The following is a 24,866-nucleotide window of genomic DNA, read 5'->3' as shown; positions in this document are numbered from 1 at the left end:
TAAAAAGAAACATTAGAGAATATCTTAATGTGGATTTTATAGTTAGAATTATAATGAATTCAATATAAAATTGTTAATTGATTTGATCAAAATTATGGACCATAAAATTAAACGAGACAAAAAAAAAAAGAGACACAAGTAATTAAGGTAAATGACAAAATACCGATTAAATATTTAAAATTAGAACAGTATTCATAAACCAAGCCCACAAGATGATTACGTAGATAATACCTCTTCGAGGTCGTAGGGGACATCAAAGTGCGTTGAATACAGCATATTTAATGTTAGCAAAAAGTCCCGGTTTGACAATACAGTTTCAAATATATCAATAACCCTTTTCTCGCTCGTGTGTGTGTGAGAGACTGAATTTGAATATCAAATTTAAATTTTTTTATGGGGTTATATTTCCACTCTTAACACTATCCGTGCTCTATATCATTCTCACTGCCATCTTCAGAGGAAGAATTGAAGGATACCTTCCCAAATAAGGAAACGATTTTCCACTTCTTGGCTAGATATCCGTTCCACTTCATCGTGGATTGGATCAGATTTTAGCTTGTTACTTTGAATGAGAATCTGTTCTCTAACATGAACCAGCGGCAAGGTATTGTAAGTTCATCTGGAAGTCAGGAATTAAAAACAGTAACGATTGCTTCTTTAAGCTCAGGGTATCTTAAGAAAGTAGGAAACATGTATTAGGAATCTACCCTACCTTCACAGGAGAGATGCTGAGCATCTACCAGTCCAACCAAGAAAGATAATAAATTTGGGGCGGAAAAAAAGAGAGAAGGAAAGAAAAAGAAAGACTACACAAAATATTGCGCGCAACTTTTTGACCATTAAGATATGTCAAATCTTTGGGATCCATTCAGAATCAAATATGATGTCAATTCTTCCACGCATTAGAAAACAAGCCTAATATACATACGGGAAACTGTTTATTTAAATCATAAACCAGTCTCATGAGACAATGAAGCGACCTCCAATCACTTGATCAGGGAACAGTTAAAATGCTCTCTTCATTGAAATCAGCTTCATTCTAGTCGAAGGCTCAGTTCTTCCTTCCTTCACATAAGATAATATGGTACCCATGCCTGAATCATCATTCATCACCGAAATATGTGTCAGCAATTGTGTCTAAATGGACAAGAAATAGGGTACACAGGGTGTTAATTTAAGGAGTGAAAATAGAGAGACATACGTTGACTTGAAAGGGGCACTTGTAGCTCCAACAGGTGTGCCAAAAGCAACATCCTGAAATGGCCCAGCCATCTTTCCTCGAGGAAACCAGCCGAGGTCACCACCTTTCTTTCCTGATGGACATTCTGAATACTCTTGTGCTATCTGCAAGGACACCAAGACTATATTGCTCATGATTTGTCATAAAAAACAAATAATTTTATTCCTCTTTTTTCATGCGACGGAACTTGTCATGAGAAGCAATAGTTCATATAAAAGTCATTGTCCAAGGCAGTACTAAAACAGTAAAACTCACTCTTATTTCACCTTATTTCCAACAGAATGATAAAAACTTCACACCACTAACAAAAGGTAATAGTTTTCTTTCTTGGATAAGGGGGGGGGGGGGGAAGAAAAAAAGAAAATAGCTGTGATACGTAATTTCTAGAACAATAGTGATCTCTGCTAAGTTGACACCAAATTCAGCAGGTACGATAGTGTACAGAAAAACATGAGACAACTATATGACAGGGAAAAAAATCAATGTAGCACATCCTAGAGAAATTCACCTTTGCAAACTCTGCTGGTGGCACTTTATCTCCATTGCTAAGCCAACCATCCTGCAGTTTCTTGTATGCCTCGTTGATCTTTCCTTGCTTCTCACATAAGACATGCCTTGCTGCAGCAAAAAGAAAGCCAAAGGGAAACATAAATACAAAAATAGAGTAATAAAAAAAAGTGATTGTACAGTTTTCTATAACAAGTACTCAGAGAGGAAAGAAGTTGTTACCTTTGACATAGGTGCAGGTACCTAGCCCATCTGCACCCTTCCCACCTTTTCCCTTGCCCTTATCATCACTTCCACTTGCTGCCTGTTTCCCCTTTCCCTTCCCGGAGTCCTTTGGCTTTGAATCCTTTCCCATGCCTCTCGGCAACTAATTACTTGTTTTCTTTCACTAAATAAGTAAAGCAAAATTTTCTAGTTGAAAAAAAAAAATAAAAAAAGTTCACCCAGAACTTCAAGGGACAAACAAAAGTGAATCATAAGCAATAAGGATAATTCAAGTAATCATAAAAGATTCAAACTATAAATCCTAAAGCATGGTATTTTTTTTCTTTCATAGCACCTTATTGCTACTAGAGTTAGGAAAATCTATCAAGCTAGCATAGATACACACACCACGACTTTGGCATGGCAAAAATAATTTAAAAAACCCCAAGTCATTTTGAGCCCTTGAGGCCCCATTACAACCTTCTAAAAGTAGAACTAGGAAACAGACAACACCATCATAATGGCTTGCTGGATTAAAAATACATAATTCCGGAGCTGTTCTGGAAAAATGTCTCAGTTGTCAGACAATGCAAATAATTTACGCACACACATGCAAGACAAAACACTTGTCATCAGTTCCATGCCATACATAAAATAGCAAAAGAAGGCTTCAGGCAGCAGTGAAGCCGTGGGCACCATCTCAGAGATATTGAAAGTAAGTTAAAAGTGAAAATCCGGGTAATCAAAGAAAAGCGCTATATAAATAATGGTAATTGAAGATTCATCCTTATCAGTGTAATGCCCATCCCGCAAGAAAGATACTACAGAGTCCTGACCACAAGTTCAAAAAATCGTGGTTATTTCTACATAGAGTGTAATCACAAATATGTGGAAGGAAGAAAAAAAGAATAACAAAACAGAGTCTTCTATTATTTCAAAATGGAAGCTCTCTAGAATCGAGATCAAAATAGAAGTTATATCTGATTTATGATCTCTTGCATCACTTTTCGCACAAGTTAACACTACATGGCAGATCGATCAGATCTTCCCATCATTCAAATCCCCGCCACGAGAGAGAGAGAGAGAGAGAGAGAGAGAGAGTATCAATTGTAGTGCCTCCGCCCATGTCATAATAATGATAGTGATAATGAAGAAGTAGAAGCTCGAGCAAAACAGAAGCGCGAACGCCCATTGCCAACTAATTGAGGAATTCCAGGGGAAAAAGAAATTAAAAGTAAGACTTTCCTAGTTAATCAGAACCACAGACATGCCCAGAAACCCTAAATTGAAAATCCAACTAAACCACTCCAAGAAGCGGCATTCATTAATGCATAAATAATTCAACGGAAACACATTTTCCAAATGCAAAACCTGGAAATCGTGAAGTGGTGAGTAATGGAAGCTAACACTGACCGCATAGAAAGTTCTATTCATTCTAGTAAGCATATTTAATACAAATCATTCCAAGGAATCAGCGCCAAAGTCCAGAGAAAAAAATATATATCACGAAAAGACCAAGTAAAAAGGCGAAAACCAACATAATCATTGGAAAACAACGAATCCAGAAACTGTGTTTACTTCTCAGTTCTCACCTCTATCTCCAACAGAGCTCAAGTCGGAGAGATTCTCAAGCGCGACAAAGCAGAAGTCGAAAGGAATATCATAACTGCTTCGCCGGCTAGAGAATCAGGGGTCATCTGTCTGTTTACATTATTGACCCTGACGAAAGGTTTTACTAGGGGTATTTTCGTAGTTACACTGATGAAAGATCTACGTGTCATTACATTGATGACAAAGCCATCCGGGGAAATTCTAGGCTAACCCCCGGTGTGCCATCACATTTATGCATTAGCCAATAATATTTTGACACCTCAAGAAATATTATCCTACTTGTCGGCCCACATGTCACACCTCCCTTTCTATTATTTAAATATTTTTCTAGTAATATGTGTTTTTTTCCTCCCGTCTAACCTCTCCACCATCTGCAAATTTTTTTCCCCAAAACTTTCACCATGGTTTACCGCCACTCCTCCCATCTCTCTTTCCCCCACCACGCCACTCTCTCTCTTTCATCTTTCCCTCCCTTCATCTCCTCCATCTCTGATATGTGATCTTGTCTCAATGAGAGGCCCTATGGAGGTTCTGATATATCACCCTGCATGAGTTTATGGGTTTCACTACTCATATCTTTTCTCCCCTCCATCTCTCTCTCATATATGGTGTCTGATTTGTTTGGAAGATATGAAAAAGAAAGAGAAGCTTGCAGCTTGTGAGAAATCAGTATCTTGTTCTGTACCTCCTCCGGCATCCACATGCCAGTCACTGATTACTAGCTCACCAAGCTTAGAGATTAGCGTCGTCACCTTTCGGAGACGGTGATGCAGCGGTCACGGTCGGCGCAGACCCTGATCCTTCCGTGGAGTGCCCCATTTTCCAGCTGGAATCGGCGATTTAAGCTACTCCCCTGGATTCCGATAGAGGTGGGTCTCATGATATCCACTTGCCTGAGAGAGGTAGATGGGAGGAGTGGGGGTACTTGAGAGAGGGAAGAGAGATGGGAGGAGTGGGGTACCTGAGATGGAGAGAGGGAAAATAAAAGTTTTTGAAAAAAAAATTTTGTGGACAGGAGAGAGAGTAGGAGAAAGAAACAAGTATTTCTAAAAGAAATTATTGAAATAACGGAGAGGGGAGGAGTTACATGTGAACTGACAAGTAAGATAAAAATTCATTGAGCTGTTTAAATTGTTGTGTATGCAAAACTCCAGTTTCTTTACATAAATGTCACTAGCCAGTGCATAAATGAGGAGGTACATTGAGCGTACATAAGAAATTGTCGGCCATCCTGGCCTAAGAAATTCAAATTTATTAGTGAGGAGAAGGAATTGTAGCTGGGAACGAGTAACATTGAACTTGTTTATGCTTATTGCGTAACAAAGAGAGAAGATGTGTATCGTATATTGTTATATCTGTTGTGACTTCCTACACACGGAGAGGGAGAAACTTTAGCGTGTTTGTAAATATCCAATCCTCTCAACCATAGATCTTAATGAGCGTGTTTGGATTAGCTATTTGAAAATGTTTTTATAATTTACTACCTCCAATACTAATTATAAAAGCTAGTTAGATTAAGAAAATAAGTTAAGCTAGTTATTTGTAATAAATAAGTATTATCTTTCTTAAAATATTCTTACTAATCAAGTTTATTGGCTAAAACTATCATTATTAGAGAGACTACTTTGAAAAAAAATACATAAATATAAGAGACAAATTAGATTGAAGTCTTATAATTAGGACCAAAATAAAAGTTAAACAAGGTCTTATATTAAATACCAGAGATAGTATGAGATAAGAATATGAGAAGAATTTTATCTCAACTAACGTGAATAAGTCTTTTAAAAGTTTACCAAACTCTAAAATTTATTAAAATTCATTTCTACCTCCCTAAGAACTTAAAAGACCTACACAAACAGAATTTCTCAAAAATCATATTGGAATCTTTTTTTGAGTAGGATGTTATCGCTAACTCAGGGTATCCCAGCGTATCGGCCAGACTAATCTCAGGGTGCCTCGCCAGGAATCGAGCCCATGACCCGGTAGGAGAACGCGCCTTGCGCCCCCGTTTGCGACCAGTCTTTGTTTCTTATTTTGGGAACGCATAATTAAGAAACCCTTCTTAGAAGGTGGCCTAATTCTCCTGTTTCCTCTAAATGTGTGTATTCTTGATTACTCCTCCAATCCATAAAACTCATTTTGTACTACAAGTTATATTACAAAATGAGTCTTATATTTAAAACCGGGAAGTATTATTTTGAAATGGTTGACTGTTCACTCCAAAAAAATTTCTCTTTTCCATATTCTAATTTTTCAAAACAGTAACTTAATTATATTTATTTTAATCATTCTAAATGACTTCGTATCTATCAACAAACTATTAATTGAGTTGGTAAGTGACGTCACTCTCATAATGAGAAGAATACAAGTTTGAATCTCAAAAAACACACCTGTTGAAAGATGCAAAAATCCTTTACACTCTAAGCCTTGAAAAGAAAACTTTTTATCAAATAAACAAAAAACGAAAAAAGACTTCACATTTATAATTTCTTTTTAACAAATTTTTTTCTCTAATTTCCCAACTAAAGATGTGCAAAACCAAACCCAAGTAGATTCGATTTTCAATTTGGTTCAATCAATTATTATGCTATACTGATCTCTTTGGTTTGGTTTGAGAAATTTCTAAACCAAACCAAACAGAGATGTTTATGATGCGAATTTTGATTGAGGGCTGAATGTAATCAATCAATATCACTCATAAAAATTTATAAAAACCCGTATTATTAACAAGTACATTGAAATGAGATGAGCAATGCCACAGCCGACACTTAATAAAAATCTAAAATATGCAATTAATTTACCCGGGAAATATTTGCATTAATTGGTAACAAGAGCTTCTTGAATCTCAGCAATGTAAATTGCTCCTACAGATGCATTAAATAAAGAAAAGACAAAACAAGATCCTACAATTGAAATTGGAATACATTTCTCAAAGTATCTGATTCTTTTTTCTTTTTCTTTTTTGGGTGAGGGGGGATGGGGGAGGCCGACTAAAAACATATCACAGGGCTCCAAGCTATCCACAGACGAGTCATCCCAGTGAAGGATCCTCTATGAAAACAATTTAAAGCTTTTTGTCTTCAAGAGACATGACATTAGCTGCTTTCCTTTAAGGAGGAGAGCCAACTTGAAAACTACTCAGAGTCAGAATCCAGCCACTGATACGCATCTGATGGCTCAAAATCAGTCATAGAAGCAGGTGGTTTTTTACTGGATCGAGTCCGGCGCCGCCCTCTGTCTCTCTGTCTTCTTTCTTCCGGTGTAGGTTCCTGTCAAAATGAAAGGCTTGCATAACGAACATTGCGTCTTCTACCACATACCATTCTTACTAAACTCAAAAACGATTTCTCGATACTATATATTTGATTCAGGTCAACCAAAAAAAAAAGATACTATATATTTGATAATCTGAGGGGAAGATGCATATTCCTGCTGCCTAACAGATTAGAATCCAGAATAGATCGCCCTATTGTTGTAATTAAACTTGCCTTCATATTTGTTTCCATCAGCAGATAGCAAGGGAACCATGGAATTCCATTTATATAATAGAATGAAGATTAGACATAACACCATTTATGACCCCAAAAGAAAAAAAAAAGACATAACACCCTTAGTCCTCATATGCAAGTTTCTAACGGATCTTATCCGAGTCCTAAGGTCTACGAAAAGTATCGGCTGAATTGGAACGCCATTAGAAAATACAATACGAAAATGAAGCCGACAATTACCTCATGTCTAGGTTGATTGGAATCATTTGACTTAGCCAAATCAGCTGGTTGGCTCCTCCGCAGCCAGATGGTCCCCAGAGAAGTTAATGCTCCCAGAAGCAGAATTGGACCAACCCTAGGGTCCTCAAGGTAATCGTATAGTCCAGCAAGAACTTCCAAAACTCTCTGCTTCATATTTTTCAAAGGAATCTTTTGTGCTGTTCTGGACCAGACAGGTTCAGAGTCGTCTTCAACAAGCCGAGGGGTTCTTAGTGTCTACAAAGGCGACAAGGTACGTAGGATTAGCCAGAATTCTTAACGGATCGCTGACATTTATTCGTAACTTAAAATACTTACAAAGAATGGTAGATCTCTTGAGTCGCCATCCGCTATGATCCCTGCAATCCATTTGGTAATCTGCTAAAAAAAATGAACAAAGAAAAAGAAAAAGCATGAGAGAACAACATTTCTTTGATGGTGTGACATGGTTAATTCTCACAGTATGCAAGATAATATGTTCATAAACACTGTGATTAGTTACAGAAGGAAATGTGAAATGAATCAAGGCAAGAAAATCAGGAATCATGCAAAGTACAAAACCTGTGAAATGTCATCTTCACCATTGTACTTAGCTACAAACTGGCCTGCCTGATCCCGATCCTTGAACAGATCTTGGTATAGGAATGAGTTCCATTTTGTTACTTCCTGTGTCCTCTTATCCACAGCAGTACTATTCCTTAAGTAACGGATGACTAATAAACGAGGTACATCATTCACACTCCTCCGTTGTCCACAAGTGTCATAGCTGGCCGCAGAACCAAGGTAAAAATGACAATAGTCCTAATAAGAGATTAATTATGCGTTTATGTTAGCAGCTGGGGCAGGAAACAATTGCAAATAAGGCGGAAAAAGTATCTTTATCCAGACAGATTAGTTAATATCTCCGGTCCTAATTATAAGACCTCATTTGTAAACTATAAACGAGGTCTTATAATTAGGGCCAGAGGTAGTATTATCATTGCCATTTCTTAATGATTCAATATATCTTGGCATTGATAAATTTAGAAATACAAAAATCAAGCAAAATGTTGCTTCGGTCATTTATAATTGTCACATAATTTTAGAAAATTTCAAGAAATGAATCTAATCCGTATCCATTAGATTCATTGAAGAATGCAAAAAACACTAAGTAAACTTACTATAGCAAGCAGACAACTAAATTTAATTAGAGCTGAAAATCAATAAATAAAAATATAACAAATGAAAGAAAAAAGATCACCTGTTGTTTTTCACCATCCAACCAAGCAAATGTCAATCGTTTTCTCTTAAATGCATCTACAGCTGGAGCTAAGGATTCATCTTCACATGGCCAATCTGACTTGGCATGCTTTGATAATGTTTCTTGAACCCTGCACATGGTCTATGAACTTATATAATTTACCTCTGCTAAACTTCAAAGAATAGATGCCTCTCAGGCCAAAAAAAAACAGAATAGATGCCTCAAAAGACAGATATTTGCCTTTGCCCCTCAAGACAATAATAGTTAAGTAACCCATACAGTAGATCTATATTAGGAATTTAAACAGCATAAAAGTAACCCAACAATGACAATCATGACTTGCAATTCTCAATGAACCCAAATAAGGATAGTTTCAATTAAAAAATAGTTACATTGTGGGATACATGAAAGAAATTTGAAAGGTAAAGAGAAGGAAAACATACTTCACGCATTTTGTTCAATTCTGGACTTAGCCTTCCTACTGCAATAGCACAATACCAAATCAAAGTATCATATCCGGCACGAGAATAGCCATGGGGATCACAACCTAACTCCATCGATGTCACACTCCTCAGTTGTGGAAGTTCTGGGAAGGGCATAAACATATTATTAATAAAACGGATTGAAAAGTTGTAAGTCGGTGTGATTATGCCAGAATAACAGTGTATCATTTATTAGAGGAGAAGCAAAATATATACAGCATTTGCAAACCCAAACAATGAAAGTATCAAAATAGACAGACTAACTAGTGAAGTGCTGGCATCTTGATGCATATTACTTTAAGACCCAAAGGTACATTCACTATCCACTCAGTTCTCTCTCCCTCTGTGTGTGTGTGTGTGTAATTTGTTCTGATGCAATAGATGCCAAAATCTTTTCCAACCAAAGTTCTGCGAAGGAACCTGGGGTACAAACAAACAACAACAAGCCTTATCCCACTAGGTGGGGTCGGCTACATGAATCACACGACGCCATCGTACTCTGTCAACAACCCAGTCCTTAGATATGTTGTTGACTAGGAGGAACCTGGGGTACAAGAGTGAAGTATTTTATTTCACTTGGTTCTTTGGTTTAATCAAAGAAAAATGGAAGTTTAATGCATCAAATTTAGGAAAAGATCTATTCATAAAGAAGTCCCAGCCATATCACCTCCCAATCCTCCTTTCTCAACAAAATCCCAAACAAAAATGAAGGCAAATTTTCTTTCTAAAAAAAGGTAGTTAACCAAAGAAATGGACAATCAATGGATTCAAAACCAAAAGTCTGGCTTACCCTGCTGTTTGTTACTTTCCATCAAATTCAGAAATATTGAATTGCTAACTGAACCTACAACCCAAAAATCATGGCATGGTTATTCAAGTGAAAAACAAAATATAAGTAAAATGGTTCTCAGGTACTACAAGAAAGCAGAAAGAGACCATGGTACACAACAGGTTTGATGCCTGGGTCCTTAAGAAATACAATAGCAGGTGCAGATTCTACCCCAAATCTGCCATAAAAATCGAAGCAGAATTTCTCAAAATACTTGATAAACCATAAGCTGCTAAATATATTTGAACATTCATAGAGCCGTTCCTTCTTTATGGCCAGAGAGATATGTAGAATGAATTTTTTAAAAGTAAATTTTGGGAATTGAAAATTCTCACTTACGCTCCCAACCAATAAGAAGATTCCTCTTCTTGCCAAAGAATTAACGCAAATGAGGCAAAAGCCCAATACTCTTTAGCTGCTTGTCGTATAAATGGACTGGCACGCTCCCCAGTTGTTGAGAACAAGATGACTTTTACCTTTAAGACAGGGGTACAGGACTGTTAAACAAGTAACTTGGACGACATAACAAAAACTAAACAAAGGTCTACTGAAGTAAAGAGCACATAAAAGAGAACCAGTAGAGATCATTTCTTTGACTAGAGATCAGGTATAGATTGGCCACCAAACTATATCTCTTTTGAGCCTTTAGCTAAAGATCAAGTCTAAGATCGCCACAGAATACAACATGCCAGATATTTAATTTTATTGGAAATTGCATCACTTTGCAATAACCAAGCAAGGAAATTCAGTGGCTAAGTTTGCATAGATGGCTCACAGTTTCATAGCCATTAGTAGTGACCTTAGATAAACTTAAAGTTCTCGGAATGATAAAGGTCACCAGGCAAAAGCAAACAAATTGGCAAAAAAATTATAACAAAGAATATAAAGAAAACTGTTAGGAGAATACAATATTAATAGTAAGTTAAGAAAGAGTAAAAGGAATAGATGCATTTTTTTGGGTGAAAGAATAGATACAGAAGTTAATATTTGACACGAGAATAGTGAAAGAGCAAGAAAGCTGTACCTTATGCGGACTAGTTTTTGCCAGGAAATTTGGCACCTGAAAATTTAACAATACAGTTTCAAGTAACTTCCAATGAGTAACCATAGAAACTCGAACAACTTAAACACACACAAACAAAAAAATAAAACAAACAAACTGTAAAGCCACAGTTTCTTGAATGCTTAAATCAAAATTACCTAATTAAGTTATTTAATTTATGCAACACTGAAAAAATGTGGTTAAATAAAAGCTAGGTACTAAACCCATTGGATAGAGTTACAAACAACTTGCAAGGATTGGACGGCTCGCTCTCAACAAGAAGCCTATCCTTCCACTATAGGTCATGGAAAGGGGGCAGGATTGTTAATAAAACAAAATAGAAAATTCTGTGATCCGTTAGTCTCATGGTAATTATATGAAAAGGGAAAGCTTCTCAATTCACCACCAAAGGTATTCTTTAGTCCATGGAACTGTTAATCTGATAGGACTCCAAGTCAGCACATTAACGCACCAGAGAAGAAATAGGGAGACTGGAGTAGTGGTTGAGTCTGGTTGCATCTTTTTAGGAGAGTTGAATGAGTCTTTTAGGTTTTATTGATTTTATTAATGATTTATTAATTGAATAAGGGGACTTTAGGTTGTTAGACGTCCACCAACGTCTCTTTCTGTTAGTTCCAAGATATTAGGGATATTTACTTAATTCTTATATTTATTCAATTGTAATTTCTGCATTATAAATATGTTAGCCATCCTATAAGCTAACATATGAGAGAAATAAATATTTGTTCAGTAATTTGGAGATTCTCCTTCTGGCTACTAAATCTAGTTAAGTGAGATCCTTGCTTAAGTAAATTTTAGTAGATTTTATCCCGGCTATTAGTGAGTTGAGAGTGAGATTCTTGCCTCAACCCTCTACTAGATTATACTTCAGTTTTTTTTTATTCTCTTAATTATCTAGCCATTCGGGTTCTACCATAATCACATTACTCATACAGTGACATGAAGAAAGATGCTTTGAAAGAAATTAGCACCATCTTTTGCTAATTTTGTCATGACATTTATGTTCAAGAGGAAATTATTCTTGCCACTTAACTACAGCCACTCCCTTGTTCATTGAATTTCGGTACATTACACTAATGTTACAATGACAAAGCAGAATACTATAACAGATAAGTACAACATCAGGAGCCTTTAGACAAATTACCAGTGTCTCCTTTGAGTAGTACATAATTTGAGGTAAATGCAGTAGAGTTGTTGAAAACCAATTTGTAACCATATCTGCAGTCAAATCACCGACATACCTATCACAGAAATAAATGTTGCAGCATTTCTGTGTTTTTGGCAATATAGATTTAATAAATATCCAAAGCACGAATAATGTGTAATTATCTACACATAAGTTACTTCAGTAAATTAAGTCAAAAATTTTACAACGGTAGGTAATTTTGAAACCCAAAGACTCACCTAGTGATGCAATTTGCAGATTGACATCCACGGGGAACAGCAACAACAGACGGAATACCTGTGCACAATTTTTATAGGTTAGAAAAGCCAAATGTGCTCCTTCTAAAAATGTCAAGGTCCTCATCTGCCTTGTAAGACACAGGATGTGGTTAAATCAAGAAGGACAAGAGACAATTAGTAAAACATCCCACTTTCCCGTTTCCAGTAAACATATTTCCAAAGCCATCAGTCAGATGAACAACAATTATAAAACATCTACTTCTTGCAAAAATTTAATTATACTTTCTAATCACATGCAGCTTTGTTTTAAAATAATTCATTGAGAACATGCAACAAGAAGCTGCGAAAAATAAGAAGCTCCTTCAAAAGCACCCAGCCTTTGATGCGTTAAGCAAACTGGCTATAAAGAAATCTGGAAGAATCTTTAACAAAAGTTAATGTAAACAAACCATAGTCAGAATAAACCATAAGATTCATGTACTTTGTCTTAGGTAAATGATTGTTACAATGAATCTTCAACGGGATTTGGAGAACACTAGTCCTTATTTCGAGCTGTTACACAATTATTCATATTTACATTATTTCAACCAAAAAAAAAAATGACAACTCCAACTATAGAACAGAACTTTTGATCAAAATCATGTTAGGTATACAGATAAATAAGTAAATAAATACTGCATTCAGGAACTTACCATTTCTAAAAAAAGGCTTTCCAGTTGATCTTTTATCGGCAAGGTAAACAGCAAGTTGCATCTCACCAAGTTCCACCATACCAATATTTGCAACCATATCCAATGAAGAAGCTAATAGTAGAGAAAAAGAATCAGAAAAGTCAAGCCCAGAAAATTTGACCAACAAAACAGAATCTTTGGATTTCAAGGAGATTTAGTCCACGTTTAAAACAAAATTTATAACATCAAACCTTGTACTCCTTCAGTGAAGAAAAAAATGCATCAAAAAAAGTAAAGGAAATGAGTAATTTTCCAGCTTGCATTTTGTCCGATAGATGAGAGATAAAATGATTGCTGAATACACAAGAAACTTATTCATTTGGTCCTCTTAGCATGAAGCAAGCTTGCACATTCACATACAAGCCTTCTGTTTTAACGTTAAGAGGGAAGTTTTCTTTCCCCTTTTCCTACCATCAATACAGTTCTTAATTTATTTTTCTTTGGGGGCAGGAATTTAGATACAATGATCACAACAGATTTGGTCATACATGTCAGAACATCTGAATGTTAGTTGCTGATGGGCGACTCATAAACATTTCAAATGATTTGAAAACCAGAGTAACATGTTGAAATATTTTTGTTTTATTGGGGATATGATATTTGTAATCATATTACCATTACAATAGAGATTTTCAGGAAATTAGTCCCATGAATCTTTGCCTCGTGTCTCTATCTGTTGTTTCTCCATTTGTGTATATATGTTCTGCTCTTATGTATTATTGAAATACGAAAATATACTATGCTTCTTGTAACGACTATCCTTTATACACCAATAGAGTTATACTATTTAATCTCAAATCATTAAAAGCCAGGTTTCAATGCTGGGAAAGACAATTTTTATTTTTTTTATTTTTTTTTTACAATTCCCAAACACAAGGTCTGATCCTGTTCAAGGAATGGGATTTTCTCCTTCATCATGCTTTACTTAAATCCATAAAATTTGGGATATTACACTTCTCTTGCTCTGTTCCAGCCTAAACAACAATTCACAAGGATAGAGACTAGCTACGTCAGAAGTTCATGTTCAAGACATACCAATTTTCTTCCAGTCCTCTGAAAACTGAGCACAGCGTTTGCTCCCAGATGAATACAACTGATCCAAAATTCATTCAGCACAAGTACCAAGTCAGAAATTCTAAAGAATAAGAGAGTTCAAATTATATCTTTTTAACAAAAAAAAAAAAAAGCCTTGTCCTGCTACGTGGAATCAGTTACATAGATTATATAATGTCATTGTGCTCTATCAACAACTCAAAACAAACAAACAGGAGTTCAAATCATGAGCATAAGAAACATTGATTATACAAAGTCCTTTGCATAAATGTCAATCGAACCTATCTTTCAGGGATACCAAGAGTGAACTTGAAACTAAATGTCGAAAATTACTGCATGGCTTTAAAATTCACATGAGAGCACAAAGTACAAACCATAAATTTACCAATTTTTCAAAATCATCAATCAGCATATTGGAAAATAAATTGTTTACCAAGCTATAGCAACATATTGTCACCATCTGGCTATTTAATTCAAAGTTGGAATTAAAGATTTCATCCAGACTTGTAAGTTAGGAGACCCCTATAATTATATCTTTTCAGAAGCAGACAGCCGCTTCTATCAAGTTGTTAGAACTAAGAATAACATAGTGCAATGCTAACATCAACCCTAATATCTCCAGAAAATTTACATGGCTCATTCCATAGTTTGAGCAAAAAATCCTCATTCTGCAAACCATAACACCGACTATGTTTAGCTCATTTGTGATTCTAAAAAATACAATTCATGTTGAAGCATTGAATACCAATCAAGCACACTCAACAAGAGAAACTATTACACACATCCATCCAAAAAGAAGCACCATGACCCAAAGGTGAAGGAAGAAAAGTACAAAATTTCACACAAAACTAAAAGTCCATTTTTTAAAACTTAAACTTATCCATTACAAGGAAATGATGATGAGGAATAATAATAAGAGAAAATAATGCTGTGAAACACTAGCTACTTCAGTTATCGTATGTCAGCATATCCAACAAGTTTTTATACCTGAATTAGCCATGGCTTTGTATCTGGAAATAAAGTCTGGAAGTCACTGGTTGTGATGACTTTATAAGAGTGATCAACAGACTCTGAAATATAAAATGAACCATACGTATAAGAATTTCCTCATGAAAAATATTACAAAGAACCTCCTCATAAATGCCAATCTTTTATGCATATTACAAGTCTCAACTAACCAAAAGAAGGGGCATCTAGCAAAGGGAAGTCCAATTCTGAAGTATTTTTCCCTGCATAATGCTTGCTGGCAGTGTCAATAATATGCTACCACCAAGCAATTTGTCAATTAAAGAGAAAAAAATATAAGCCAACAGTAAATAGGTTATACAAGAAAAAATCTTGGGACAGCTCTTACAAAATGAAAATGATATTCAAAGGAACTATCCTGAAGAAAGTACTCACAAGCTGCTCATCAATGCCAAATAAATCATAGTCTCTTTTCCACGTAGGATTTGTCAGCAACTCATAAGCATATCGAATCTGCAAACACAATATGTTGTTTTTGAATTGACGTTCCAACATTTAGGCTTCTTGCAGGGGAAAATGTCAACTTATAAAGAAACATTTTACAGTTCCATCTCATTAATGCAGATCCCGCTCTCTATAACATGAAATCCAAGACAATTTCAGGGGAATGGTTCATTGATTCCCTATAAGGTAATGATGTAGAGAAAGCTAGATGCGTATCAAGTTTCAACAGATTCAAGTTAAATTAAGCAATCAAATCTAAAATATTTGAGACTCCTAGCACTCTAAACATACACATCATACGGCCTGAACCTCATTTTCTTTGCGCAAACTCCCTCACCCAAGCATAAACACTCATGACACACTCAGACATACAGTTAGACAGCATTTCCCTGAGTAACCAAATTTAGCCAGCAGCCTTCAGATTCAACCTCCCCCAACAGTCACATTTCCTCTCCTCTTACTGCTAGTTGGTTAGTGCTGGCAAAATCTTCTCTAAACAGCTGAATTTCGTAATGTTAAGCCAGTATCTAAAAATCTCAGATTCAACGGATTTGTTTGCTTAAAAGAAACAAAAAGGTATAAATCAAATACACATCTTTTCAAGGATGACAATGTTCAAGACAAGCCAGTCCTCTCTGGTTCTCAGTCAATAATATGGAATCAGTTGAATTTGACTCAACTCATTATAAGCAAGGAAATCAGATCACAAAATCAACAGAATTATTTTTTACAAAATACAGGCTAAGTTGAAACTAAATAGAAGGATTTTAATAGTGTCAGAGCCATATTTAAGAGATAATCCCCTATCATATACAACTTATCAGTTCCTTTCTCAAGAAGTTTCAAAAATTATCTGGAAATAGTTTCACAGCAAATCCTGTATTAAAGTGTTGTCCTTCTCATAGTGAAGAGTCTTTGCTGTAAACACTAACATTATTAACAGACAACATAGTTCATAAATGATGTCCAGAAACCAACCTTTAAAACTTCAAGAGTATCTGGAGCTTCCGAAGCCGAATTCCTGAAAGAACAACTAACTAGTGCATAAGATCATCCATTACTTGGAAATTTAGATTTAGAATGCTCATAAAAAACCATAAAAAAGGCTCAAGCGTAAAGCATGTTGCGTATTCTCAATGTACTCCTGCAGGCCACCATATTCATCTATTCACATGTTAAATTCATAAAAGCCCAATGAGAGAGGAGACTGGGAAGCAATAATAAATAGCTCACACAGACACACGCTCCAGTGAGACGTAAGAATACACAATTTATAACAAGAAAGGACTCAATTACCATTCAGATTCAAATTTCTCGTAGGCCTCCTTCACTTTCTCAACCGAACTATACCTCTCAATTTTCAGAACTACGATCACCAGAGTGGAGAAATCACGTAAATTTACAAAATTCATAAACAAAAGACTGCGAAACTCATGTGCATAGAAACGGAATCCCATGCGTAGGAATAATAGGAATTACCGTCATAATGGGAGGGAGGGAAGGATTTGGGAATAACAAAGAGCTGGTAGTACATGGCTCCAGCAAAGAGAATGAGAGGCAGAGAGTAGGCTCTGATTATCGAGGCCATTGAGGAAGGAGTCGCCTGAGATGGTGGCGCCGAAACCCTAGCCATGTTACGCCGGGGCGAATCACAGTGACGGGAGCGCAAAAGGAGGAAGAATTACAACGGAGACGGGATCACTTCCGCGGGAAGCAGCAGTGCAGCACATTCCGGAATTTCTTCTTTTTCCACTATATGTGACGGTGACGGTGATTTTGAGGAAGGAAACAAGTCTGAAACAACTGTAAAATTAATTGCTTTTTAGATAAGTCCTTTTTTTAACTTTAACTATCGCTGAAGTCACCTTTATCTTGATCATAGTAATGGTTACAAAATTAGGTTTTTGACATTTCCATCTTCTAAATACCAAGTTTAACAAAATTATAAGATGAACCCCGAAAAGAAAAAACCGTTAATCGGTCAAAAAAATGAACTTGGTTAGAACACACATCAGAAGTGATGTGAAATTGAATCACTGGAAAACTTTTAAATCAGATGAAGCAAGCTTTGAAACATGGCCTTCGTTGAGCACGATTGTTTCCCGGAGCTTCATCCTTGGTATCCGTTTAAGTCTTGGCAGAAGATTGTCACTGTCTATCGTGGGTGGCTTGTCTGGTTCCTCAATGGCAGGCAGCTCCCGACTGTGAATGATCCGGGAGCCATTATTAAAAGTGATTATTCTTGGCTCTTAAAATTCCTGCTCATTATGCAATGCTGAATTGGACTTGTAGTAGTCCAGCGATAATGCTTACGTATCTGGTGTTCATTAACTGTTACGAGTGAAGGCAAGCAAACAAATGCATTTTGAATATATTAGTACAATGATTACCAACGTTAAAAGATAAGATAATTAATACCCATGAATTGCGATCTTTTGTGGGGGTAGTCTGATCTGATCTTGACATTTTTCTTAAAGAAAACGAAATAAATCAAGAATATGTGGATTCCTTTCATCATTGAAGAAATGCGCAAGATACAAGAAAATGTCAAGGGGTCAAAGTTTTTGCGTGACAAGTGAGGAAGGTAGCAAGTTAAGGGGAGTTTGGCATTACTCAGAACTAGAAGCACTTTAAAAAAAAAAATATTTTTACACAAATCAAAATAAAAAAATTTATATATATATTTTTAATTCTGTCTAAAAAGCTAATTCAAATGGCTCTTAAGTGCGGTTTGAATCTAAGGAGTGAAAGATGTCCTTCACTTTAAGCACGTTTTAGGTTGTTCGCTAAAGGCAACCTAACTGAATTTTGAACCAAGAGGAAGTGAAAGAAAATACTAAGAGAAGATTGGAACAAAGATAAGTGAAAAACAGGAGAGAATGAGAAAATTATGTACGTAATGTACAACCTCGCATGATTTGAGCATATCAATTGGAAAACTTAATTTATTTTATCTTTTCACAAGTCAAGCCTTGCACTTTTCTCACAAGGAAAGGAAATTCTCCCTGAGCAAAGCCGAGTAAATTCTACTTTCATAGTGTTTGTGTCTTTCAAGTGAAAAAAATAACACCCTTATATTTCTAAATATACGACATATTTTATAGTATAATATATTCTTTTGGTTATAAATATAAAATTTATTTTATAGTATAAATTATATTACAAAATAGATTTTATATTTAGGATTAGTGGGGATATTTTGAAAAAGTAATTTTAACTTTCTGAAAAATACGAAACCAACCAAGCAGCTCATATGAACTTCTTCAAAATTCAAAAGGTTGTGTAATTGAACCAATTGATACTTGCGTGTTTTCTTCTATTTTCTTTTTTTGAAGCGTCGTTGGATCCATCTAAATAGTCGTCCTCGCAGCATGATTTTTTTAATCCGCAACGTTTAAATTGTTAATTTCATTGAAAGGGAATTAAACCCTTTCTATTTAAGACCCAAAAAAAAAAAGAGAAAGCCAAAACTTATATAGATTTCTCATATTTTTATATACGACCACAATTATTATTGGGTAGATAAGGAATAGCCTTGGCAACATTTTTTTTTTTTTGGGGGTAACCTCTGGGATATTGAAATTATTAACATTAGTTAAGAGCCATGGGGTCTCTCTCACTTTCAAAATATTTTCCAGCACAGCAGCAACGGCGGGAGTGTGAATACTGCAAAGAACTAATAAATAATGGAAAGCATATTCGAAATTCGGGCCACGAAGGTCACCTTCATGAGAGAATATGTGTATTTTTTGAATTCACATATATATATAGATAAAACTTAAATCATAAGCGCACATCCACATTTTAACGATTAAAACTATATCTGAATTTTGTTTTGTGTGTACATTGAAGAATATATTATCTCCGGTCTTAATTATAAGATGTTATTTGTTACAAACGAGATATTATAATTAAGATCGAAGATAATATATACATACGTTTAATTGTATGTGTGTTTTTTCACCAATTAGACTACTAAGATTTCGTTTAAAATAACTTATAAACAGCTTTTCAATGATAATTTACTGAATAGAAATAAATATAAATATGTAAGAAGAGTAGTATTTTTATCTATATATAACGTGTTTATAAGTGTTTTTAATCATAGCTTCAAAACCTAACACACCCAAACACAACACACACTTCTTCTTCTTAGCCAGTTGGAGTATACACACACGTATATGAATAATGGGTGGTGTTTGAAAAGTGGAAAGTGGAGAGACGAATGATGCATGGAAGGAATTGGCAGAATTTCCGCTACAAGTCAAGAAGAGACGTCAACGGAGCAAGCCGTTGTTCTCGTATGTGTGTACCTGTCCCCGTTTCCTGTTTCACCTACTCTTTCAACGCTCTTATACCATGCGATTCCCATACATCTTAAGAGTAAGAATCCGGTTGAAACTTACGCAATTCTTGATATATTCATCCTGTTCTAAATATAAATTACACTATAAAATATTCCTTTAGTTTTTAATATAGAACCTAATGTTGAGTTGATTTTAGTCTTAAATATAAGATCTATTTTTTATATTTATCAATTTTTTCTAAATCATCCTTATAGATATTCCCTCAAGCATAATCAAATAGAACAGGAAGAGAAGATATTAAGGAAGATGATTATGGTGTTTTAGAAAAAATGTATCATATTTCTTATAATTAACTAACTTACGTAACTTCCTTAATCGAATCAGATTAGTTAAATAGATCTTATATCAAGAACCGAAGGAGTAAATTTATATTTAGGGTCAACAAGAGCATTTAACCTACAGGCTACAGTTATATATCCATTAGCCACCCCATCAACGAGACAAATACGAAAATAAATAAATAAATAAATGGAATCAATGACATATAACATCCGCACTGTAAGAAGATGGTCTTGTTGGTGATGATGATAGCAAGAGATTTAAGTCTATATGGTACCACGGAAATGAGAAGAAGGTGAGGAGAGGAGAATTTTTAATAGGCTCGAATTAAAAAATTAAAAAAAATAATGTTAAAATTTTCTCATTAATTTTTTTAATGTTACATATGATCTTTATTAAAATTTTCTAGCCTCACCTCTTTGGATTTTTAAAATTAAACTTATTAAAATTTTCTATATCCCCCTTTTGTTTTTCTTGTACCAAAATAGGGTTAATTATTTTTGGACGTTGATCATCCAAAGTGCTATATAGTGGGAGCATGACGAAATGTGTGTGGCCCTAAACCACTACACAAATACGCCAACCCACGAAAAGCTGTGAGAGTCCACATAAGTTGAATCTAAAGTCAACGAATCAAGTATACATACATTAATATGAATTCCAATCCCTCCTCGAACACAGTTCTATTATATGACTAACAAAAGGTGAATTTAATAAAAAGAGTTAGTTTCTCATAACGTGACGAATTAATATTTGAAATTCCTGCTAAGAGAAATATTCACATTTAATACTTGACAATATCTCGAGTAAGATTACTTCTTAGTTGAAGAATATCTGTACTTGGCAAGGAAAAAAAAATATTATATGCAAATGGTATGGAAGCTTCATAGACACATGTACTCAATTAGTTCTCATAACTTGAAAGAGGAATAACACAAAAAGAAATCATTGTATATTAAATTTTAAGGCCCAAAGGGATAACTGAAGCAAATTGAGGAATAAAAATTCCATTATCCTTAATATACAACTACTTAAGACAGAATGTTATGACAAGGGCTGAACAGCTTTAAAATTACTCGCTTGAAAATTAAAAATTGACGAACAAACAAATTAATAAACAGGCCCCTGAGGCGACATCGGCCTCCGTGGAGCTCACGCAAAAAATCTCATTCACTTGGCTCAAGCGTTGAGTGGGAGTGGGCCCCGGCCCAATAATACACAAATTTCAGGTGATGAAAATGGTAGGTGCATGAAGTAAATGACTTTAATATCCTGAATTTTTTTTTTTGGTATTTTCTAATTAATTTAAGTTCATTTAATATTCATTCAACGAATTGGATTCTCTCCTACAAGATTTCAAAGCTATAAATAATAGGTAGGGTGAACCTTCAAGTTGGAATTTTTAAAAATTCTTGGCCCGTCGAGAGATTTGGGATGACAAAGATGAGCAAAATAAAAGAAAATTGAAAGAAAAAAGAGTAACTATTATTCCCTTTAATTTTTCATGTACATCTAAGTATCTGACCCTTTAAGTCTGTGCTCACAACCCTCCATTTGAGAGTTGCAAGGTGTATCTTCTAGTCTTAAATATAAAACCTATTTTATAACATACTACTTTTGATTCTAATTATAAGATCTCGTTTGTAGGCTATAAACAAGGTCTTATAATTATGACCAAAGGTAATAAATTACACTCTTATATTTAGGACAGCTGGAGTGTTAATTATGAAATGATATTCTAAAAAGGTGCTGAAGTTAAAAGCAATATTCATTCATCATAGTATTTATACCAAGTTGCGAAGTACTATCTCCGGTCCTAATTATAAGACCTCGTTTCTAGATTACAAAAATAAGGTCTTATAATTAAAATCGGAAGTAGTATTTTATTTTGGCGGGAAGGTGATATAGTTTTCATCGATGAAGAAAAATGCCAGATGGTAGAAATGATTGTAACATCCAACTGGTTTTCGCAATCACAAAACAAATTATATGATATTTTTTTCCGAAATTTGTTGGAATTACGTAAAATTTTAGCTCATTCTTACAATTTACACAATTATTCTACAAAAATATAAGAAAAAGGGCTCCCAATATTAGCTATTTAGCATATTATCGACTTCTTTATACCGCACTTGGCAAAAAAAAAAAAACAATATTTATGCTATAAGGATGCATTTCTTTCTCAGGGAAAAAAATGAAAAAATACCTATAAATAAAAGGGAAAATTGCAAAAAAAGACTTTAGAATTGCAAAAACACAGATAGGGACCCTTGACAACTTTACTTTGGTGTCAAAACACAGAATGAAGTTGTCAAGGGTCCCTATCTGCGTTTTTGTAATTCCAAAGTCTTTTTTTGCAATTTCCCCTGAAGTTGTCAAAACCCAAAGTGAAGTTATCAATGGTCCTATCTGCGTTTTTACAATTCTAAAGTCTTTTTTTGCAATTTTCCCTAAATAAAAAGGATTTTGTTTCTATTTGAAAGATTGTAGGACGTCAAAACGAAAAATTAGTGTGAACAAAAAAAGACGTAAACGACAAATAGGGATCAAGGCGTGGAGGACTCAAATTAGTGGGCTTTTGAATCAGATAGAGAAAGAGGAGGGTTTTAATTATCACGCGGCATAAATAAAAACAGCACATGGCACAAAAGAAGAGACGAGACGCATATTAATATTATATACTCCTCCGGTCCTTAATATAAGACCCAATTGTTGAGTTAGTTTTGGTCCTAAATGTAAGACCCATTTCTCATATTTATCAATTTTCTCTAAATTACCCCTATAGAGACTCCCTCAACCATAATCAAGTAGTAGAAGAAGATTAGGTATTAAGAAAGATGATTATGATATTTTAGAAAAAACATGTGACATTTTTTATAATTAACTAACTTAACTAACATCATTAATATAATCAAATTAGTTAAATGGGTCTTATATTAAGGACTGGAGGAGTATATTTTTAGACAAAATGAGAAGAGAGGATCACTGCTTTGCGGGAAATGTGGATTGAATGAATGAGCCAATGATCCGTTTGACAAATTCAAACTCGAAATCATTCATCAAAATGAATCACACATCACTTGCACACAAAACCCACTTTCACTTTCCTTGTCTAGCAAATCCTAACTAACCAAAATATACTAATATCAAACGCATCAAACCATATTCGTACACACAGAAATTAACCACCACATCAATATTCCATACCATAGCTTGTTCATCTTGACTTCACACTCGTCTTCATTTGGTCTTAGTGTTTCCACAACAAGCTATCATGGTCCACTGGGTCAGCAGAAGAAGCAGAGAGGTTTTGCTGATGATTCTCAAAAGCCCTCCTACCCATATCAAAACTTGATATCACAAAAGAGATTTCAGGATTCATATCAGTGGTGAGGCTGAGACCTGTTTCTTGTGAAAGAGTTGCAATTTGTTCTCCCTTGGAGTTAAAACCATTTCTCAAGTTTGATCCTTGGTTTTCAAGAAAAGCCTTCAGGAGGTTCTGGTCCTGCCCAGAGAAAGCAAGACCTGACATGGGCAAATTTGAAGGGGCTTGAAAAGGTTGAGAACAATAGGATGATCCAGGAAGAGGGATTCTTGGCAGGATTTCTGGAGGATTTGAAGGAATCCCCAAAAGGGAGTTTCCTAAGGAATCAAAGATCCCTCCTTGGTTTCTTTGATCATCGATTGCAATGGAGAAGCAGGACACGCATGCCGATTCAGTCATCTTGGGTTCGGTCTTCCCAACGTAAGGAGAATAAGAATCCGCGAGAGGTGGTAAAACTGAAGAACCCAATCCATTTCCGGTGGATCCAAACCTCATATGGATTTGCTTGCCGCCACAGTTCTTCCGAAACACCCTGCAAATAACCCACTCGTTCTGCGAAATCATACCTAATCCCGTTAAGAAGAGAAAATTGAGTTGAACAAGCAGTGAAGAGAAAGTAAAGCTGGAGAGTTCGCACCTTTGCAGGTTTGGCGAGGTTGTGGACAGAGAATTTACCATCTAATCTGAATTCATGCATGACCCAATCGGATTTGTCTCCTTTTGGTGCTCTTCCTCTGTAAAAAACCAGAGTTTTCTTCATCCCCACCAGCGATTTCCCTCTGTAAATCTCTCTATCTTTCCCTGTGGCCTTCCAGTACCCTGCTTCAGTAGCTCTGTTGGTTCTCAAACCAGTTGGGTATTTTCTGTCTCTCACGCAGAAAAAATACCACTCTTTCTCTCCCATTTTCGCTTTCCCTTCAAAACAAAAGCTCAAATCAAATAAAAACCAACCAACTTGTGAAGAGAATCATCAGGCTTGATATAGATTTTGATCAGTTTACTTACGTGGCAAATCCCAAGGCTCAGACCTGTTCAAATCCACTTCTCCAATGGCTATAGCAGAGAAGTTTGTGAAAGTGGCCTTCTTGAACAGATAATGAGTGATGAGCTCTTCATCTGTTGGGTGAAACCGAAAGCCAGGAGGCAAGTCCATCCGATCTTCTTCTTTGCTATACACAGTTCAACAGCTTCAATTCAGAGACCCTTTTCCCAGATTTATGTGCAGAATCTGGTAATCCGGGAGAGACGAGAGGGGGAAGACATGAGAGTGAAAAGTTGAGAACTTGAAGGATGGATGGAGAGAAATGAGCAGAGT

The 24,866-nt window shown here is 35.4% G+C and overlaps 3 protein-coding genes across 9 annotated transcripts; all 3 read right to left on the bottom strand.

Annotated features, from left to right (window-relative positions):
* Positions 1–809: 809 nt before the first annotated feature.
* On the bottom strand, positions 810–24,391 carry LOC114721803 (peptidyl-prolyl cis-trans isomerase NIMA-interacting 4). Of its 3 annotated transcripts, XM_028907673.1 has the most exons (7): positions 24,380–24,391; positions 23,627–23,630; positions 22,031–22,039; positions 1,970–2,137; positions 1,749–1,858; positions 1,202–1,344; positions 810–1,094 (listed from the first exon to the last, which is right to left on the bottom strand). In XM_028907673.1, the coding sequence occupies exons 4-7, from the start codon at positions 2,100–2,102 to the stop codon at positions 1,052–1,054; spliced, it is 429 nt and encodes a 142-aa protein (XP_028763506.1). In that variant the 5' UTR covers positions 2,103–2,137; positions 22,031–22,039; positions 23,627–23,630; positions 24,380–24,391; the 3' UTR covers positions 810–1,051. The 3 variants fall into 3 exon arrangements, with proteins under 3 accessions (XP_028763506.1, XP_028763504.1, XP_028763505.1); XM_028907671.1 differs by lacking the exons at positions 22,031–22,039; positions 23,627–23,630; positions 24,380–24,391 and adding an exon at positions 3,544–3,619 and having other exon boundaries at positions 1,970–2,135; XM_028907672.1 differs by lacking the exons at positions 22,031–22,039; positions 23,627–23,630; positions 24,380–24,391 and adding an exon at positions 3,544–3,611 and having other exon boundaries at positions 1,970–2,158.
* Positions 6,359–17,292, bottom strand: LOC114721801 (uncharacterized). Of its 3 annotated transcripts, none has more exons than XM_028907666.1 (20): positions 17,060–17,292; positions 16,877–16,946; positions 16,559–16,601; positions 15,512–15,589; positions 15,289–15,373; positions 15,098–15,180; positions 14,093–14,150; positions 13,019–13,129; positions 12,327–12,384; positions 12,067–12,163; positions 10,884–10,919; positions 10,199–10,335; positions 9,967–10,037; positions 9,821–9,874; positions 8,992–9,134; positions 8,549–8,689; positions 7,870–8,109; positions 7,627–7,686; positions 7,291–7,545; positions 6,359–6,831 (listed from the first exon to the last, which is right to left on the bottom strand). In XM_028907666.1, exons 1-20 carry the CDS (start codon positions 17,211–17,213, stop codon positions 6,697–6,699), a joined length of 2,109 nt encoding a protein of 702 aa, XP_028763499.1. In that variant the 5' UTR covers positions 17,214–17,292; the 3' UTR covers positions 6,359–6,696. The 3 variants fall into 3 exon arrangements, with proteins under 3 accessions (XP_028763499.1, XP_028763498.1, XP_028763500.1); XM_028907665.1 differs by having other exon boundaries at positions 16,559–16,613; positions 17,060–17,273; XM_028907667.1 differs by lacking the exon at positions 6,359–6,831 and having other exon boundaries at positions 7,384–7,545; positions 7,914–8,109; positions 16,559–16,613; positions 17,060–17,273.
* On the bottom strand, positions 23,216–24,866 carry LOC114721802 (NAC domain-containing protein 100-like). Of its 3 annotated transcripts, none has more exons than XM_028907669.1 (3): positions 24,557–24,866; positions 24,186–24,466; positions 23,216–24,100 (listed from the first exon to the last, which is right to left on the bottom strand). In XM_028907669.1, the coding sequence occupies exons 1-3, from the start codon at positions 24,702–24,704 to the stop codon at positions 23,477–23,479; spliced, it is 1,053 nt and encodes a 350-aa protein (XP_028763502.1). In that variant the 5' UTR covers positions 24,705–24,866; the 3' UTR covers positions 23,216–23,476. The 3 variants fall into 3 exon arrangements, with proteins under 3 accessions (XP_028763502.1, XP_028763501.1, XP_028763503.1); XM_028907668.1 differs by having other exon boundaries at positions 23,216–24,103; positions 24,189–24,466; XM_028907670.1 differs by having other exon boundaries at positions 23,216–24,103; positions 24,189–24,466; positions 24,580–24,659.

The sequence above is a fragment of the Neltuma alba genome, unplaced genomic scaffold, assembly GCF_004799145.2.
Source record: "Neltuma alba isolate B1F8T4 unplaced genomic scaffold, ASM479914v2 tig00012070_pilon, whole genome shotgun sequence".
Taxonomy (NCBI): Eukaryota; Viridiplantae; Streptophyta; class Magnoliopsida; order Fabales; family Fabaceae; genus Neltuma; species Neltuma alba.
Note: the sequence above shows the minus strand (reverse complement) of the source record. Positions and strands in the feature narration are given on the sequence as shown.

Excerpts from the sequence above, each read along its gene's own strand:
- LOC114721803 (XM_028907673.1), bottom strand. The coding sequence starts at position 2,102 with ATGGGAAAGGATTCAAAGCCAAAGGACTCCGGGAAGGGAAAGGGGAAA. Across the intron at positions 1,859-1,969 it reads TACCTGCACCTATGTCAAAG|CAAGGCATGTCTTATGTGAG; the intron begins GTAACAACTTCT and ends TTTTTGCTGCAG. Across the intron at positions 1,095-1,201 it reads AGTGCCCCTTTCAAGTCAAC|GCATGGGTACCATATTATCT; the intron begins GTATGTCTCTCT and ends ATGATGATTCAG.
- LOC114721802 (XM_028907669.1), bottom strand. The coding sequence starts at position 24,704 with ATGGACTTGCCTCCTGGCTTTCGGTTTCACCCAACAGATGAAGAGCTC. Across the intron at positions 24,467-24,556 it reads TGAGCCTTGGGATTTGCCAC|GGAAAGCGAAAATGGGAGAG; the intron begins GTAAGTAAACTG and ends TTTGTTTTGAAG. Across the intron at positions 24,101-24,185 it reads TCGCCAAACCTGCAAAGGTG|GAGTGGGTTATTTGCAGGGT; the intron begins CGAACTCTCCAG and ends ATTTCGCAGAAC.
- LOC114721801 (XM_028907665.1), bottom strand. The coding sequence starts at position 17,213 with ATGGCTAGGGTTTCGGCGCCACCATCTCAGGCGACTCCTTCCTCAATG. Across the intron at positions 10,336-10,883 it reads CAAAAACTAGTCCGCATAAG|GTAAAAGTCATCTTGTTCTC; the intron begins GTACAGCTTTCT and ends CCTGTCTTAAAG. Across the intron at positions 8,110-8,548 it reads TGGATGGTGAAAAACAACAG|GACTATTGTCATTTTTACCT; the intron begins GTGATCTTTTTT and ends ATCTCTTATTAG.